This window comes from Saccoglossus kowalevskii, chromosome 22, assembly GCF_978046115.1.
Source record: "Saccoglossus kowalevskii chromosome 22, keSacKowa6.1, whole genome shotgun sequence".
NCBI lineage: Eukaryota > Metazoa > Hemichordata > Enteropneusta > Harrimaniidae > Saccoglossus > Saccoglossus kowalevskii.
The window spans coordinates 20,188,707-20,208,358 of NC_140662.1; the positions used below are offsets into that span (position 1 = coordinate 20,188,707).

The 19,652-nt window shown below is 34.2% G+C and overlaps 1 protein-coding gene across 1 annotated transcript in view; it reads left to right on the plus strand.

The window, feature by feature from the left end:
* Nucleotides 1–19,652, plus strand: part of LOC100369368 (neurobeachin-like protein 1) — an 85,263-nt gene that overhangs the window by 40,368 nt on the left and 25,243 nt on the right. Inside the window, exons 28-40 of the mRNA XM_085495809.1 lie at nt 38–172; nt 637–757; nt 4,169–4,353; nt 5,351–5,500; nt 7,830–7,987; nt 8,713–8,837; nt 9,104–9,224; nt 10,246–10,394; nt 11,022–11,158; nt 15,336–15,539; nt 16,128–16,252; nt 17,028–17,168; nt 17,340–17,470. Of these exons, the coding sequence (XP_085351935.1) occupies nt 38–172; nt 637–757; nt 4,169–4,353; nt 5,351–5,500; nt 7,830–7,987; nt 8,713–8,837; nt 9,104–9,224; nt 10,246–10,394; nt 11,022–11,158; nt 15,336–15,539; nt 16,128–16,252; nt 17,028–17,168; nt 17,340–17,470 (1,882 nt within the window). The remainder of the gene's footprint in view (nt 1–37; nt 173–636; nt 758–4,168; nt 4,354–5,350; nt 5,501–7,829; nt 7,988–8,712; nt 8,838–9,103; nt 9,225–10,245; nt 10,395–11,021; nt 11,159–15,335; nt 15,540–16,127; nt 16,253–17,027; nt 17,169–17,339; nt 17,471–19,652) is intronic.

Below are 19,652 nucleotides of genomic sequence, written 5' to 3' on the forward strand. Positions count from 1 at the left end.
AGGACTGGTTTCGCTTAATGATTGTTCTTATTTACAGTTGGTAGATAGTTTGACGTTATTACTGGATGCTCTCAATGTATGGGAAGACTCATTTGGGGAAGGTGACTGGGTAGAGATGGCTCACATTGGTGTTGTTATACTCGTAGGCTTTTCTTCACAGAATGATATTGAGGTAGCAATTTTAAATATTTTTCTAATAGTTAAACCTTTTCATAACCAAATTTCTCACCCAAATTTGTCTGCATTTTTTCTTATATTTCTGGATATGAATTCTAATTTTGGAGCCAACAGACAAAATTTGAGTCAATTTTCAGTTTTTACACAAAAAATTTGGCTATTTTTGTTCCAATCTTCTGAAGGAAAGTGCAGACTATAAACTACAGACCAATTTGTGATGAAAAGAAGAACTGGAACTGAATGGATTGAATTTGTTTTTATTACCTAATATCACAATGGAATGTGTGCATGTGTACACCAAGAAATTAGTAGTTTTTGCATCTATGCCAGTTGTGATTTTTCCATTAAAACTTGTTTTAAACGGATTTCTTTTTTTTTGTGTAGAATTATCCAAATATTGCAGTGCTTGTTTAGTTATTTTTCGGCTTGTTGTAAATTTCTGATTTTTTTTTCTTCTAGTTATGTGCATCTTCAACAGCTAAACTTCATATTCTACTGGAAACCAGGCCCTTACAATCCACGGCAGAAGCTTGTTATCTACTTGGTTCAGTAGATAGAGCATTGGTGAAATCACTCAAAGGTATTTACATACAATCAGTGTCACAATCCTTTCATTGCTAGCTTCCAGTTTACTATGTTTTATTCTGTCATTGTTTATCATCTTAAACGTTATACTAGTTTTTGACTCCCATGTGCGAAGCACAAAATGGGAGTCTTTGCAGTTAGTGTGTCTGTATGTGTGTATGTGTGTATGTGTGTATGTGTGTATGTGTGTATGTGTGTATGTGTGTGTGTATGTGTGTATGTGTGTCCGACTGTTCCACTGCTATCTCAAGAACCATACATCGGTTTTTGATGAAACTTGGTGCATAGATGCTCTGGGCCAATGCGCAGATTTGATTAGGTTTTGGTAAAAATCCATGCTCGTTAATTACCTAATTTGCATGATAATTAGCTAATTTTTAGCTGTTCTATGACTGTTCCACTGATATCTAAAGAACCACTCATTGGATTTTGATGAAACTTGGTACATAGATGCTCTGAACATATGCGCAGATTTGATTAATTTTTGGTAAAAATCCGTGCATATTAATTACCTAATTTGCATGATAATTAGCTATTTTTTAGTGGTTCCATGACTGTTCCACTGATATCTAAACAACCACTCATTGGATTTTGATGAAACTTGGTACATAGATGCTCTGAACTAATGCTAGGTTTTGATTAGTTTTTGGTAATAATCCGTGGATACTAATTACCTAATTTGCATAATGATTAGTCAATTTTCGGTTTTTCCACTGATATCTCAAGTACTAATCATCACATTTCAATGAAACTTGGTACATAGATGTCATACGACACTGCACAGACCTGATAGTTTTTATGGTAATATCAGTACATATTAATTACCTAATTTGCATAATTAATTAATTTTCAGCATTTGATATAAGTAGTTAGCATTACATTTCAATGAAACTTGGTACTTACATACTCAAGGACTATGCAGAGATTGATTGTTTTCGATAAATATTTGTGCATATTAATCACCTAATTTGCATAATTAGTTAATTTTCAGCTTTTCCACGGGTATCTCAAGTACTAATCATCGCATTTCAATGAAACTTGGTACATAGATCCTTTAGGACTATGCAGAGACCTGATTAGTTTTAGGGTAAATAATTGTGCATATTAATTACCTAATTTGCATAATTAATTTTCAGCTTTTCTACTGATATCTAAAGTACTAATCATCATATTTCAATGAATCTAGAATTATGCAGACCCAATTAGTTTCCGGTAAATATTTGTGCATATTAATCACCTAATTTGCATAATTAACCAACTTTCACACTGATATCTCAGATACTATACATCACATATCAATGAATGTACATGGATGCTGTAGGACAATAGACAGACCTGAATAATTGTGGGTTAAAATCTGTACATATTAATTACCTAATTTGCATAATTAACCAATTTTAATCTTTCACACTGATATCTAAAGTACCGTAAAAACTCCAAAATTTCGACTGGTTTTAAATAATTTGTGTTAGAAATGTGACGTGTTTTTAGAGTCAAAATTAAGGTGCATTTTCGGACGGTCGAATTTTTCAGAATAGAAATCAGCAAAAAAAAATGGGGATGATAGACAGTGTGCTTCATTAGTTTTTAAAAAATGCAATGTCCGTCAATTGACGTAAACTTCCTCATGTTTCACGGTAAAAGCAAAGGTCGTGGCCGAGTTGTAACTCAAAATCTAAACAAAGTCATCAATCAGTGAGTATTATGACAAGCAAAACAAAACATCAAGACGCGGAGAAGAGGTCAGCACAAAACTAATAGGTCAAAAGACAAAGCTGTCTCGCACTACCTAGGAAAACTTGCGAATGTTCGAAGTACAGGTACCCATTGGACAAAAGATACATGGAAGTTTAGCAAACGATCTCCCCGACCCAGTGCAATGTATCCGGTTAGAATCAAAGCTCACGTGTCCCTTATTTGAGCACCGTACCGGTGATTTGAGGGACCAAATTCTGCCGTAAATTCGCCCTTGGATTAAAAAATATAATGGGATTTAAGAAAATAAAATGGGACTTTTAAGGTGTATTTTGGCGTCATTTTTCAGACATTTCAATCAATCCTGCCGGCTAAAATAGAGTCTAAGTTTTACCGTCGTCATTGACGTCTGTCTATTCAAGAGTACACGTGTATGATTTTTATCGTGACTAGCGTGAGCGGGTAAGCTTCCTTTCGAGAATGAGCTGTTATCACTGTGAACAATGTTAAATTATTCTTCAGATGACCAGTTTATTTTTTAAAAACAACTAATTTTTTTATTTAAAAAAAATCATGCCGTTTTCGCATCATCCAGCTTTTTGATTGGTTAATTAGCGATTTGACCTATTTGACCTAAGAGAACATGGCGGATATCCTACAGCATCAAACGTTTATACGAGACCGGAATCATTCGCTTACGATGAAACTAAGTTGACTTTTATTTGTATTTCATAACCATTCAACAAATTTATTTTGTGTACATTATTATAATCACTACTGAGTACAGTAATAATCAACAATTCAGAAACGCAGCATGCCGAGATTTTTGTGTTCGTTTTTATTTGAAACTTCGTTTATTTAGAATATATTTTCGTTACCAATAAAATAAAAATCTCTCAGTCAATCAGAAACCCGGATTCATGCCTTTGAGGAAGGTCCCGTTTGAACGCTCACATCGTTTTTTTTTTCGTTTGGGGGAAAACTAAAACTGGTCGCAATTTTCGAATAAGAATGAGTCGGCAATTTTTAGTGGAGTCGAAAATTTGGAGGTAAATAAAACACCGAAACCCGGCAAATAAATAGGCGTTCAAATTTTTAGAGGGGTCGAAATTTTGAAGTTTTCACGGTGCTAATTATTCCATTTCAATGAAACTTAGTACAAAGATGCTCTAGGACAATGTACAAACCTAATTAGTTTGGGGTAAAAATCTGTTCATATTAATTCCCTAATAAGCATAATAATTCATAATTTTTTGGTTCTAATCACATTTCAATTAAACTTGGAGACATAGATTTTCTGTTACATTGCGCAGACCTCATTAGTTTTACACTCAAATCTGGTCATATTAATTTTCTGATTTGCATAATTAGTTTTCAGCTAAGTAATTTCGAATTATATTTAATGTGTCTCCAATACTCTCAGCACATGGGAGTTCTTTCTAAGCTTTCTTTGATCTGTTTTGTAAATGAAATATTGCTGTTTTCCCGCCGTAAACAATAAAGAAAGATTGTACTTCGACATCGATAAATCACTCGTGTTGTGGTCTTCCTCGAAGATATTCAGAAATTTTTGGAAATTTTTTATAGTGCAAGCAAATATTAGGTATAGCATGTTTGAATAAAATCCATTTTACGTGGTGTTTAAAACTATTTATTAACATAGTGGGTAAAGATAGTCACTTGACTGATCACATGACTTTTCTTACATCAGGTGATAAGAAGACTTATTCTTTTCTAATTCCTTTGATGAGAGCTGTGATTGATAAATACGTGGAACCACTAAATATGAAACTACATCTACCAACCCTGCCAATGACCAACATGAGTCCTACATTCTTTGAAGACTTCCAAAAGTACTGTCTGGACCCAGAGTGGAGAGCCTTCATTGAAAAACAGGTAAGGTTAGCTGGGTACATACAAAACCAACATGAATGTGCATGGATTTAATAACTGTGAGTACATACATCCATATAATCATTTGGATTTCTTAATATTTAAGTTGGTTGCATGCTTCGGCATCACACCCATAATCTAGCCAATACACACACAATATACACACAATACATACAAGTCTAAAGTTATTACTTCATCTGTGGAAACAATCTTGTTATGCGACCAAGAACAAATATCATGATTGATTTTTTGTATGTGCTGACTATAGCTATGCCATGGCTGCTGTATTTTCAGTTTTATACACGTCAAACAAGACATAGCAGTAAATAACAAAACACAAAGACAGTATCGATAACTGTAGTACACATAGACTGGCAAAGTCGGGACTTCTTTTTTGTTTTACAATAATAAATATAATTAATTGTCTATTTGGCCTTTTTAGCGTGATTGCAAAAACGAGCGTGACCGCGAAAGAAATTCCAACTTTGCCAGTCTATAGTACACACAACTCCAGACTATCAACGTACATACAATGAAACTCACCAAGTAATAGTGATTTTAAAATGAACAAGAGGCTTATACACAGAAAAACATGTATGCGGTACATGTGTATGTACCCTTGATATTTATTGATTCTCGAATGATAAAGCGGGGAGTCGTCACCTGCGTATGCATCAGATGGCCATAGCGTGTCATTGTTTACAAACAATGTCTACCCACGAGTCTTTGCGTTTTTAGCGTGTGTTGTTATTGTCGCTTGGGACTCAATTCCCGTGCCTGCACAGGTGACGACCCTCCCGCTTTAACACAATGCAGTCCTTGATCTTAATTACTCCATATGATATAAGCAGAACTTCAGGGCATTGACATGTAGTCACATGGTAACATGTATTCGTAATATAAAATAAATTTGAGTTCTTATTGATTTTGAAACAGACACAGCAATTGTGAAAGACTCGTTGGCTGCATTCTTTGTTAATTTCTCATCTCTTATTTGTAGGTTCATCCCATGATGGAGGAGTTTTGTGAAAATTGTTTCAAGGAGTCCATAGAGGGTATAAATAAAGACATGAGTGACTGCACTGAAGCTCTCAATATTAGTATTCATCTGAGACAGCGTGAGAGGGGAGAAAATAAACTCAAATTCCAGGTATGTTTGTAAGAAAAATTATGGTCACCTGTAGCATTAAGGTTGTTCAATACAGTTCCACAAAAACATTAAAAATTGTCTCATTTTTGGTAAACTTTGAGATTATTGCTGCATTATAATGACTTAGCAATAATAAAAATGAGGTCAACAACTTCATCTTTGGGAAAATCATATTTTTATATTGTGCAGAGAAAAGTTTAAAACATGATTTTTTATATACCCTATATATAAAATATGTTTTTGAAATCCAGTTCCTCACCCCCTTGGCTATTTTCGCTGATTTTTTGTCGCCGGATTTTTTCACGTCCCAAATTTTGATTCTCCGGGCATCTCTAATAAATACCCTATCTAACTGCTGGACTGAATTAGCTATATTATGAAAAATTCAAAGAAGATTTGGCGAAAATCGTTCATTTTTGGCCTCAACGTTTTTTTGCTCGGAAACGCAAGGGCGATAAGACTCGATTTTCAAGAACGCAGGTCGCTCGGATCAGACGGTTTCTATTGTTTTGAGTCTGTTGTGTGTTTAGAAACATAACAGCTTTGTTTTTTGGTGTATATAGAATATGCTCTGTTCCAAAATTGATATGCAAATCAAACAATTTTAATAGTTCCTTATTGTAACATCTCCCAGATTAGATAGTCCTCTACTCCCCAGAATTTGACAATGGTACTAGCCCAGAATAGACGTCCTGTTCAGCGCGTCTTTGATTGTAGCAATGTTTACACCACTCGCGAATTTGACAACATTTACTTGAGCGTTTTAGGATAGTAGGAATAGAAGCAAATAGATGGAAATGCCAGTTACGTCACTCATGAAGATTGATGATTCGATTGCTGGCCGGGATAGATGTATTTAGTGTTCATTTCTGTGCAATATGTCTACACCTGCGATTTCAATATTGATGAGTAAAATCATATCGCTGCTGTGGACGGCAACGGCTGATAGATTGTTTTGGTTCTGCAGCTCTCTTGGCATGGGCAACTGATTTTTAGGTTTCTGTTTTTTTTAATATTCTGACGTTTACTTGGTCGTATTTTGTGTATACCACTCTGGACACTTACAACAAGTAAGTAAACGGTCCGGGACTTCGGACTCTGAAGGCCCCGGGAAAAGGCGTCATCGTACAACATTAATGAACGAAATGTACATTACAATCTCATGCTTCCGAACAATCCAATATTTATGCTGAATAACAAAGTATACAAGTACTGTTTACGATATACTGCATAATGGAAATAACATACCTATTTAACCGTTGGTGATTTTTGTACACAATTCCAAGAACACAAAACAAACAAACAACTAACAACAATCGACAAAACAAAAACACTACACAGTCACTGTAGTCACACCAGTAAGAAAAATACTGTGGCAAATGTAAATACAAAATAAATGTCAGTGAATACAATATTTGTTAATTTGCAGCCTCCATGGACAAGTTCACAGCCTCTAATATTGCAAAACCGTTAGTTGTGAACTAAACTTTAAATCTCATCAGGATTTCCACATAAAGTTACACAGATAGAAAAAAATGCAATATTAAGACAAGGAAAAATAATGCTTATTTGTCAAGGCTATATACTAAATTCTCTTATTTTGGGGGTATTTTTGTGAGTCAACATTAAAATTATCAAAACTTAAAATGTAATCATAGTACAAATGTAAAGTAAATTATCGAGTGATTTTGGATTTGTTGAAAACATGCTGTGACATTGGTGGTGGGAATTGCCAAGCTAGTCAATAAAATAGTGAACAAAACTTTTCGTAAATATTACTGACTGCAAATGATGCTCATCGCGAAGTGTCTTGTTTTAAATATAAGAAACATTGTCTTTTTTTGAAGCTTGTGGTAATAATGGGGTTTGTGACACATTATGACATAAATTGTATAATACTGAATTTCACACAAAATGAACAAAAAATTTATAATTTTAACTTTCATAATATAACAGATCTATCTCATCTGGCTGACAGGAATTCATCAAAAAAGATATCAAATTTGAAAAAAGAACATTTAATACAGTAATTATACTGATGTGACCATATGAGTGCCAAAGTCAACACCGAGAACCATCCACAAAATATTTCCATTCATAGTCTGCTCTTTTCCTCAAAAAATATTAATGAAAATTTGTTGATCAAAATGTAGAAGCAATGTAACATTTTTGTCTGTTCAGTCCAAAATCAAGATTCAGTGGAAATTACAGAAAATGTGAAAATGCCCTCCCCCATTTTGAGTGTGTTTGCCACTCAAAGAGTTAATAAAAAAATCATGATGAATATTCGATCTGCCAAATGCCTGTATAATTTTGATATTGACTCCAGGATAACATTTTGGAGCCATTTAAGAAACAAAGAAAAGCTGAAACTATAAGATACACTGCAACTGTAAACCAACAAAAGAACCAGCACACCTCTACGTTGAGGCAATGGAGAGCCAGTAAAAGATTCTTGACAGGAGAGCGGGGCTCTTGGTCTGAAAGGTAACAAATATTAAACTTTCTTATTCTTGGGGGCGGCACTACATCATGTTGCTACGTGCACCACTGTACCATGTATTTCTATGGGCTCTGCACGAACTGCTGTGGAATGCCAGTCGAAGAGCTGGTGAAAACGGCTAAAAAAAAAATTGGAAAAACTCAATTAAGAATCCTGAGCAACCATATTACCGGTAATATATGTTTCACATATAGGGGTAATCTTGTTACACTGTTCAGGGGAGTCTCAACAACTATCTCAAAGTACCGTTTTCTGAGAGTTTTTTTTTTTTTTTTTCACGGTGATGGTTGCTAGGCAGTGAAAATGCCCGAATGTCAGCCCTGAAAATACATTTGCCACTGAAAACAATAGAATTTACTATTTTATGAAACTTATTTCTAGACCAAACCAGATATACTGTAAAATATTTATTTTAGGTGGAATTAATTTTTGTTGAAAAGACATTTTTGGTTTTTTGTATGGAATTTATTTCACTGAATTTTGACAAGTTGAATGTAAAATATATGAAAAAAGGTATATTCGCTGGGTTTTATTTTCACTGAATCATTCCGCCGGCGAAAATAGCGAGAATTAATTCCAAGCGAAAATAAACTATTCTACAGTACTTTTTATGTTATCTGTGCTTTGTGTACTCATATTTCAAATGAAGTCAAATATTGAATATTTTACTCATTATTTATCATTATATGAATGGTTCTTGATTCTTCAGATGTCCTTCTGCAGTGTACTGGAAGTTGTCCATGACAGAAAACTTTTCTAGAATGCGTCCAAAGTTAACTCAGAATTATAATTTTGATAATCACCTTGATGCTGCTCAGCAGAGAGACAACACTGGTAAGTTTATCATTATGTAACACATCAACCCATCTTCCTCTTTACCTACATACTTTCATTATTTTCATCCATCCATCTATCCTTCTTTTCTCTTCCATCTTCGTCTTTCATTTCTTCATCATTTTGCCCCATTCATTATTCTTCTTTTCTCTTCACTTTTTTCTTCCTTAATTATCCTTTTTCTGTTGCGTCCTCATTTTATTTTATTTCCTCTACTTTTTCTCTTCAGATGGATACAAAATAACACTCTGTTATTGTTTTTTTAGGAAGTCCTTCTGATTCCTCCATGGAAGAAATTCCATTGACTGTTGCTAAGGAAGCTAAAGTTGATGAGATGGAAGATGATATCTTGGGTGATGAGGAATGGAATCTTATGAGAAATGAAAGGTATTGACTGCTTGAACTCCCAAGTTGATTTCCCAGGGATGATGTTGAATCTCTACTTTGCATAAACTTTAGTCTTTTGTTACTATGAAGCGTTTGCTGCCATAGATTTGATTAGACTAACTACTGAGTAACTTGTAGGGTGGAGCCCCTGGCTTGGTCTGAGTTTATTCACTCTTGCTATACTGTAAAACATGTTGAAAAAGTGACATACTATTTTAGCGAATTGTGGTAAAATAACGTAATAGTGAAATGTTGATTTAGCGAATCTCTCTTGTCTTTGTTGATTTCCTGTTGTCACAATACTTGTCTGTCGCCAGCCAAAACAAGTGCGCAGTTATCACCTCCATAAAAACAAAGAAAAACTGTCAAGTGTAATAAGGAAGCGCTCCAAATTATTACGTTTTCTTTGTTGTTTACAAAGTGTGTGTGTGGAGAAAAGACGTTGTTTGGCCGCCATTTTGAATTTATAATGACGTCATTAGCGACATCTTAAATTAGAAAATTTGTTCTCTCGCTAAATTCCCTAAAAAGACATGCTCGCGAAAAAGACATGTTTTACAGTATGTTGCAGCTAAAGAGCACAAAAGACATGTCCAATGATGTTTGTTCATTTTCTATTATCTTGTCTGTATCATCATAGATAAAGGGCGCAAGGTATATACGTATGAGGGAGAAAATATCTGTTCTTGTTGTTGTCGTTGTTGACCCATAAAACTTTTTTTTTCAAACTTGAATATAATATTGACCAGTTTTAGATGGATTATCGTACACATGAATATTTTTGAAGAAGTTCATTAAATTTCTCTTAAAATTTTCTTCTTCCTGTGGTTATAATTATAACAATTTTATCTGATCATCTTCAAATTTGAGAAATTTATCAATCACTATGAAATGTCAACCAAGTTAATTTTTTGTGTAACTAGCAAAAGCATTTTTCAAGATATAACATTTTTACACATAAAGTGGACAGACATGTACCTTTAAAAAACTTGTACAATGATGTCTTTTCATTTCCTATTAGTTCCACATCACTGGTAGAGAGTACAAAAGAGAAGACTGTCGTGAGTGAAAGTTGTCAACTTGTCACTGTGAATGAAGTAATATCCGGTAAACTGGAAGTTACAAACTCATTTCTCTATTTTATTGATGGAACACAAGAAAACGAAGAAGGTATGTCAGTTGATTCATTGATTGACTATTTGATTGATTGATCAATTAATTGATTTTTTGGTCAGGAGTTTGTTTTATGTATATCTTTATTGATTTATGATAGATTGATTGATTGAATGGTAGAATGATTGATTTGTCGGCTAACAATGAAACAATCCTCAGAAATCTAAGTTTATACTTTCTATGTTTTTAAATACAGAGATAATTTACAACAGGTAAATGTTGATCTTATTAACTCACCCCCTATCACATTATGATTTGCATATTTTTCACTAATGTTGTACTTTTCAACCGGAGGCCTCTAATATTGAATAAAATATATTCTATTTATTGATCAGTTGATTGTTCAGGTTACTTATTGATTGATTGGTTGGTTGATTGATTGATTTATAGATGAATATATTTTTTTATGGAATATATGACATTTTGAATATGGATCATGGATCATTAAATGGTTGATTATATTGATTAATAACAATTTCTGAAAAAACAACTTTATTTAAATAATATTGTCTTTAAGGATACCGGTATGCACATTCTCAGTCATCGGATTTTGTGTATAATTTTAGTAACCGTTATCAGAATCCCATATCAGAATTCTAACATAGTTTGTTTTCTTACTTGTAGGTGGTGGACAAGATTTTAAATGGGCGCTATTACAACTAAGAGAAGTCCATCTTAGGCGATACAATCTGAGAAGAACTGCTCTAGAAATGTTTTTAATTGATCAGACCAACTATTTTATTAATTTTGATAATAAGAAGGTAACGTATAATACTTTCTGGATGTAAACTTTTGTGCAGTTCTCGTATATTGTGTTAACTGCTTTTGGGATGTTAATATCATGTGGGACATTGTAGCTTGTGTTTTATTCAAGTGATATTCATAGGATTATGAAGTATTTATATCCTCTACCAATTTGTTAGCTTTCTTGAAATACAATTGAGAGAAAAATGATATATACCTATAATATATTATTATTGATTTCGATGACTCTCGTATGAGCCTTTATTTGAACTAGCGTGGATTGTATATCTTAATTGTGTGCATATCTCAAATGTGAAATCGTATTACACATTCCTTGGGTTTTTGTGGGTTGCAAAATTAAATTGTTTTAATTAGTCCCCGTTCAGGCGCAGCCTGAAAAGGGGACTAATAATTCAGGTTATGTCCATAATTCCGTCTCCAACATTTTCTCAGAAATTCTACAGCAGATATCAGTGAAACTTGGCAGGTTGATGAACATGTCCCCTTCGAGTATGCACGTAATTTTTTTTCCAGATCTGAAAATCCCAAGTGGGTCTTTTTCACGATTTTATCAAAAATTGCCTCTCCCGGCAACATTGACAAAACGTCTGCGCATGCTCAGAATAAATTAATTACTGTAAAATACTTTATTTTTGCTTGCAACATTTTTTTGCTATTTTCGCTGAAGGAATGTTTCAGTTAAAATAAAATCCAGCGAATATACCCTTTTCTTATATTTTACAGTCAACTTGTCAAAAATCAATGAAAATAAATTCAATACAAAACACCCAGAAAAAGTCTTTTCAGCGAATGATAATTCCAGCTGAAATAAAATATTTTACAGTAGATTAGATCTGTGAGTAAGGCTGCTGTTATTACGGCACGTGATTTCTCCATTGCGTGCAATTTATTATAGTACTGTTTATACATGTATTCTGTTTGGCTCAGTGGTCTCATTCACTCGTTACTAGAAGAACTAGTAACTTTATTTGATTTCAAGAACTTCAAGAAGGCGGCATAAGAGACGTGTTTGCAAAGGTAAGTTTTCCAGTTTATTGGGGTACGATTGGTGTACATTTCGTGACGTACGGACGTGAATATTATGATGATTGCCAGCTTTATATTCTTGTGAAAAACCAAAAAAAGCAAACAATTGTCTCTAATCTACGAAACTAGTTTGTGAATTGTATACCCTGTCAAATTATTGTACACGAACGATTAATTCACGAGGACATAGTTTTCAAGTACCGGTAAATCGTTTTCCGGTCTTTTGCTTGTGTAGCGATTTCCGAAATATTCACAACTCGGGGGGGGGGGGGGAATTTCCCTGTGTCGATCAATTTATTCATTATATAATAGCAGGTTGCCTATGATTATATTCGTATTTTTTATGTTTTGGATATTTCATTCACTCCTGATGCCTAAAAGAGTCTAATTTATATTTTACCGTAGTCATTGACACCTATTCAAGAGTATCATGTTTATTGTGAATAGCGTGAATGGGTAAGCTTCGTTTCGACAATGGGCTGTTATTTCTGTGAACAATGTTAAATTATTCTTTGAATGCTCAGTTTATTTTTTGAAAACAACTAATTTTTCGATTTAAAAAAAATCATGCCGTTTTCCCCGTCAAAATCAAAGCATAAAGATCTTGCTAAACATCGGTGAATCCCCTGTTGCGTTCACCACGAGGTCACTGAGCCGTCATTAACATATTTAAATGACCACGTGTACTGAAATAACATGTCGGATATCGCATCGCATCGCATTTACATTCGACCGAAATCATTCGTTTACGATGAAACCAAGTTGAATATTACTTCCAATTCATAAAAATTCAACGAATTATTTTTTTGTGCGTATTATAATCATTACTGAATAATAATAAACAATTGCAATACTTCGAAAACAAGTAAGTTATTCACTTGCGAAACACAGAATGACCAGATTGTGCTACCGTGATCATTTGCTACCGGTACTAACAACTAAGCAATGTATTCGTGTTTGTATTTATTCGAAACTTCTTTTAGAAAATACTTTACTTTTCGTAAACTTTACTGAATTTTTGGGGGGATTCAATTCCAACATTTCGTGATGCCAAACCAAAGGCCTTTCACTCTTTGAGTGTGACACCTAAACCAGAAGTTTTATGGTGTATAAACTGGCACTAAATGAAAAAGCCGTTGAACCTTATTCAAATTTATAAGTACATGTTATTATGTATTTAATTATGAAAACTGACTAAATTAAATGTGATCTTATTTTTAATTTGAACAGAATTATGATTTATATCGGTAATGACGTTTTCATCCAATATTAATAGTGCAATTGTTAAAATGCCTACCTACACATTTATTGTTTTTGTTTCTGTTGCCCTGAAATAGACATTTGTAAAAAATAAAAATTTAAAAATCATGCTTGATTCAAATTCAAAAAAAAAAGATGTAGCCATGTAGCCCCTTCCTGTTATCCGTTTCCAACTTCTTCCAGAGTAAAACTGGTGAAGCCATGTAATTGCCATACAATCATAAACTGTGGGAAAACTTGTATGTTATTGAAAATCTTTATTTTGTTGTCTGTGAATTAATATAATATTTGAAATGGTGTAATGGTGCAAAATATTCTCAAGCAATTGGTTTTCTGGTGGCACTACACTGTGCATTTATGCATGATCTCAGCTTACTAAGTGATGATGGTGGTTGAAATGGAAAACTGAATACAAAAATCCAGTAACATCTCAAACGAATTTCCGTCTGCTGTGAATGCATGTTTCGTTACATCAAATAAATAACCCAATTTTATTGAATGTATCCCAAAACATGGTACCAATGATCTGAAATTTCAGGAGTGCTCGCTGAAGGTTTATCAATCTTGCTTATTGTCTTGTTCTTTACCAATCCTGCATTTCAGTTACTAGAATTTATACTAAAAAAAAATAGTTTCTGTTTTTCTTCTAATAATTCGGCCACTCTCAAAAACAAATATTTTTCCATTGTCGAAATGCAAGAAGAATACAAAACTACTGTGATTGCATAGCGATACCTGTAGGGCCATTGTCAATTAGTTCGCCTGATCAACACAGCGTTATACATAGGGCTGATATTGAATCACGGAGAGTAAAATCTTGTGATACTAATCTCTAGAACCGCTCAGATTGGTACATACCGGTATGTCTTATGAACCCACATGTGTATATCTTTAACAATACTCATTTTAAACTTTTTTTTTTTTACAGTGGTGCTGTGAACTGCTTCAATTTTGCAAGGTAATTTTTTCTGGGTTCCTACAACATGGAGTGTCAGGGACTTTATTGAAATTTCATAGAATCCTGAATATATCTAGAAGTGAAAATTAAATGGTTTACAGTATTTTATACCCATTAATAATGATGAAATGCAATAATATCACTGCACTAAAAAGACTTCAAACAATTATTGTTACTTCTCCATTGAAGGTTATGAGCAGACCAACCTTTACTGGCTTCCTTAATTATTACATGTACTTGCTCTGAAAACATAGCTTTTACAATTGTTTAAATTAACAGATGTTGTTCTATGTACAATGAATACATTTTAAATAATAAACCTTACTGTATTAATAAAAAATTGTATTTGACAACATGAGAATGATTCTGATGCCCAGTGGTAATGTTGAAACAAACCCAGGTCCTGGTAATATACTAAGACCTGATTAACAAAGAAGTCATGTACATCAAGGTTCACTCAGATTTATGAATGCAGTTTCTTGAGCAAGTATACATGTATGACAAATAGTTTTGTTGCACTTGTGTACTCTGAGATTCTGAACATGGGTCAGTGGAAGTTTTTAGTTGTCAGTACAAAACTAGATTATGGGAAATCACTTTATGATGAGTTGTACCCACATAGAGTACATATTCATTCACCTGTTTGCAGATGTTCTTTGTACTACTTTATAATCAAATAACGGGGACTGTGACATTTCATGTCTTGTTTCATCTTTTTCAAGCTTGTTGTATTTGTCTACATTAGAACCCAGTGACCTCAGCTCAGAATATCCTGATTTTTAAGGATGGTTGCTTAGCCAAGCTTTCTACTTTCAAAATTGTCGATTACGGTGATAAATAACCATAATCGTGTCTTTGTTTGAAAAATTTGACTTTATGCAGTTTTGTTGTATGTTTATTTGTATTGCCATGGCGATTTCCTGTTTTAGGTGAGAAATAAAGTGTACAGCCGAATTATTGGATTAAGGCCGTCCAATTTATACTACTATGGAGCAAAGAGTCCGGCTCATCTACTGAAATCATCTGGTCTGACACAGAAATGGGTGAATAGAGAAATATCAAATTTTGATTATTTGATGCAGTTAAACACCATAGCTGGGAGGACCTATAATGATCTTAATCAATACCCTGTAGTAAGTATTTGTTGTTAACTGCTTCATTCCTTCTACTGTAAAATATTTTATTTTAGCAGGAATTTTCACTGAAAAGAATGTTTGAGTGATTTTTGATGTAGGGAAAAAAAATGTAGGGAAAAAAAGGTGTATTTCTGGGATTTTATTTTCACTGAATCATCACTTTAAAGCGTGGTGGTCATCGTGCTGCGCATGTACGACATTTGTGTTGATAAACGTTGATTTTCCCACAATTCATTGCACTCTTCTATTGAAAATCACATGTATGAGGGTTGACCTGGGCGCGACTTGCACTGAATACCGCCGGTGACTCCTTCGATACCTTCCAAAAATTACCTAATTAAAACTTGGTAAGGTCTCAGTTTGTACTCGTTGATCTGCGCAATAGTTAAAGTTGCCATTTTTGTTTGTATGAGACCCATATATCTCGCATGCGTGGCGCGACGTCTACCGCCCTTTAACGTAAATAAAGACAACACATAACATGAAAATATCTTCGACTTCCTGTCTCAAAAATGTTCTCCAATGGCGGAAAACACTGACACAGACTAGACTTTTATGTCACTTGTAAAACTTGTTTTATTTCAGTTTCCATGGGTATTATCTGATTACACGTCTGAAGTGTTAGATCTGAGCAATCCAGATGTATACAGAGATCTTTCCAAACCTATGGGTGTAGTGAATCCAAAGAATGTGGAAGAAGTCAGTGCAAAGTAAGTCACTCGTGTGTCTTGGGTGTGGTACAATGGTTCGAGTGTTAAATATCAGGAAGGTTGTGGGTGTGGTTCTCCTGGTTGAATGCATATGATACATTAAAACTGAAGGTCATTTTATCTAGGCCACCAAACATGTTATTAGGTTTAGAAGAATATAAATATTGCAACCTTGTCACCACCAGTTGCGTTTTTTCATCACAATTCACAAAATAGTCCTGTTTATAGTCCGCGCTTTCGGAATATTTTTAAAAAGTGGCAAACAATTTCGAGTAAAAACTGAAAATTGACTAAAACTCAGTCTGTTGGCTCCAATATTAGGGTTCATTTCCAGGAATATTGAAGAATACAAGAAAAAGATACAGAAAAATTTGGGTGAGAAAGTCTAGTGGTGAAAAGGTTAATTATTTTATTTTTAGGAAATTTCAACATACTCTTCAGGGAATAAAGTATGAAGTGCTGCTCGTTATTGCATGTTATAAATCACTTCTATCTGAATTGGAGGTTTTTATGATGTCATGAAAATGACACTTTTTGACCCATAAATAATACTAATACAGATCTTAAACCAATTGATGGTGATACGCATCTGCAGTGAATTTTGTGAAAAGTGTTCAGAGTTACAATATGGAACACATTTTTAGCATATTTTGAGCCAAAGAAACATAATTTAACATGCACATTTTCAAAAACGAAATTTAAAGTTTTTGCGAGAGCTTTGTTATTGACTTAATGACTTGTTATTCATTATTTGTTTTTTGTTTTTTTAATTCAGGTTTGAGAACTTTGAGGACCCATCTGGTATAATAGACAAGTTCCATTATGGTACACATTATTCTAATGGTCCCGGGGTGATGCATTATCTAGTGCGAGTAGAACCATTCACAACTTTACATATATCATTGCAGAGTGGAAGGTACCGGTATTTCATTAAATATTCTCGCTAAACATAAATAAGTTCATCACTTGAATGTGTTGCTTAGATTGTAAACTGATGTCAATTTTATTTTCGCTAAACATAAATAAGTTCATCACTTGAATGTGTGGCTTAGATTGTAAACTGATGTCAATTTTATTTCATGTTTAGATTTGACTGTGCAGACAGACAGTTTCACTCCATTCCCAATACCTGGCAATCTTCAATGGAAAATCCCAATGATGTTAAAGAATTGATTCCAGAGTTCTTCTATCTTCCTGAATTCTTGGAAAATATGAATAGTAAGTGGAGCATGACATCTACTGGGATCTATTTTTCAGACGGACGTTGTCAATTTAAGCGCCAACAACTTGCGTGCCGAACTATACCATTTAGTTGTGGGGGTGGTGGCTGTGGGATAGTTAGCATGATGTGGTTGATTGACAGGTCAACTAGTTAGCATGATGTGGTTGATTGACAGGTCCTTAAGTAACATGCTGCCTTTGTTAGTCCCCGTTCGGACGTAGTCCGAAAACGGGGACTTATGGTTTGCCCTGTGTGCGTCCGTCCGTGCGTGCGTCCATCCGTCCGTGATCACCTGTATCTCGGACATGCATGGACCGATTAAGTTCAAACTTCACTCATACATCACACATTATATGGGACATATGCACATGCATTTTTTTCATGATCCGATTAATGATAGCCGAATAGCGGCCATTTTAAGGCCGAAAATGCATCAAAATCACACATTTTCACCATTCCGGACCCGGATCTCAGTTATGCATGGACGGATTTTGTTCAAACTTGGTACATACATTAAACATAATAGGACCTTGATGCACGTAATTTTTTTGGGGGGATCGGGTTTGAAATGGCCGACTGGCGGCCATTTTGTTTTAAAGAATTCAGTTCTGGATCCGTATCTGAGACATGCCTGGATTGATCGAGTTCAAACTTCACACACACAAGGTACATCATGTCACAAATATGTATGTGCATTTGTTTCATGATCTCATTAACGATAACCAAATGGCGGCCGCTTTAAGGCCGAAAATGCATTGAAATCGCACATTTTCACCATTCCGGACCTGGATCTCAGTTATGCATGGACAGATTTTGTTCAAATTTGGTACATACATTAAACATAATAGGACCTTGATGCACGTCATTTTTTTTTAGCTCCGCTGTCGACTTTGTCGAGCGGAGCTTATCATATGAGTGATTGTCCGTCGGCCTCCGTCGTCGTCGTCCGTCGTCGTCGTCTGTCGTCCGTCGTCCGTGTCAATGTTTTACTTTTTCGACTTCTTCTTGAAAACTACAAGCCTGAATGCTTTGATACTTGGTGTATATGTATCTTGGGTAGACCTCTCTTAGGTTTGTTCATTTCATGTTGACATCTTCAATTCTCTTAATTTTGGTGAATATTTTTGTCATTTTTGGTAAAAAGTGATATTTTCGACTTCTTGTTAAAAACCGCAAGTGCAATTGCTTTGATATTACATATATAGGTACTACATGTGGACCTCTCTCAGATTTGTTCATTTTTTAATGATATCTTTAATTCTCTAATTTTGGTGAATTTTTTTGTCATTTTTGGTAAAAAGTGATATTTTCGACTTCTTGTTAAAAACTGTAAGTCCGATTGCTTTGATATTATATATATAGGTACTACATGTGGACCTTTCTCAGATTTGTTCATTTCGTGATGATATCTTCAATTCTCTAATTTTGGTGAGTATTTTTGTCATTTTTGGTAAAAAGTGATATTTTCGACTTCTTGTTAAAAACTGTAAGTCCGATTGCTTTGATATTATATATATAGGTACTACATGTGGACCTCTCTCAGATTTGTTCATTTTGTGATGATATCTTCAATTCTCTAATTTTGGTGAATATTTTTGTAATTTTTGGTAAAAAGTGATATTTTCGACTTCTTGTTAAAAACCAAAAGTTCATTTGCTTTGATATTACATATATAGATACTACATGTAGACCTTTCTCAGATTTGTTCATTTCGTGATGATATCTTCAATTCTCTAATTTTGGTGAATATTTTTGTCATTTTTGGTAGAAAGTGATATTTTCGACTTCTTGTTAAAAACTGCAAGTCCGATACTATACATATTGTTCATTTTCTAATGATGTCTTCTGTTCTTTAATTGAAATGTGCATTGCTAACAGCGGAGCTATCTCAGCCGACAGGCAGCTTGTTCGTTTTTTTCGGACCAAGTTCGAAATGGCCGACTGGTGGCCATTTTGTTTTAAAAAATTCAGTTCTTGATCCGTATCTGAGACATTCATGGATTGATCAAGTTTAAACTTCACACACACAAGGTATATCATGTCACAAATATGTATGTGCATTTGTTTCATGATCTCATTAACGATAGCCAAACGACGGCCGCTTTAAGGCCGAAAATGCATTGAAATCGCACATTTTCACCATTCCGGACCTGGATCTCAGTTATGCATGGACGGATT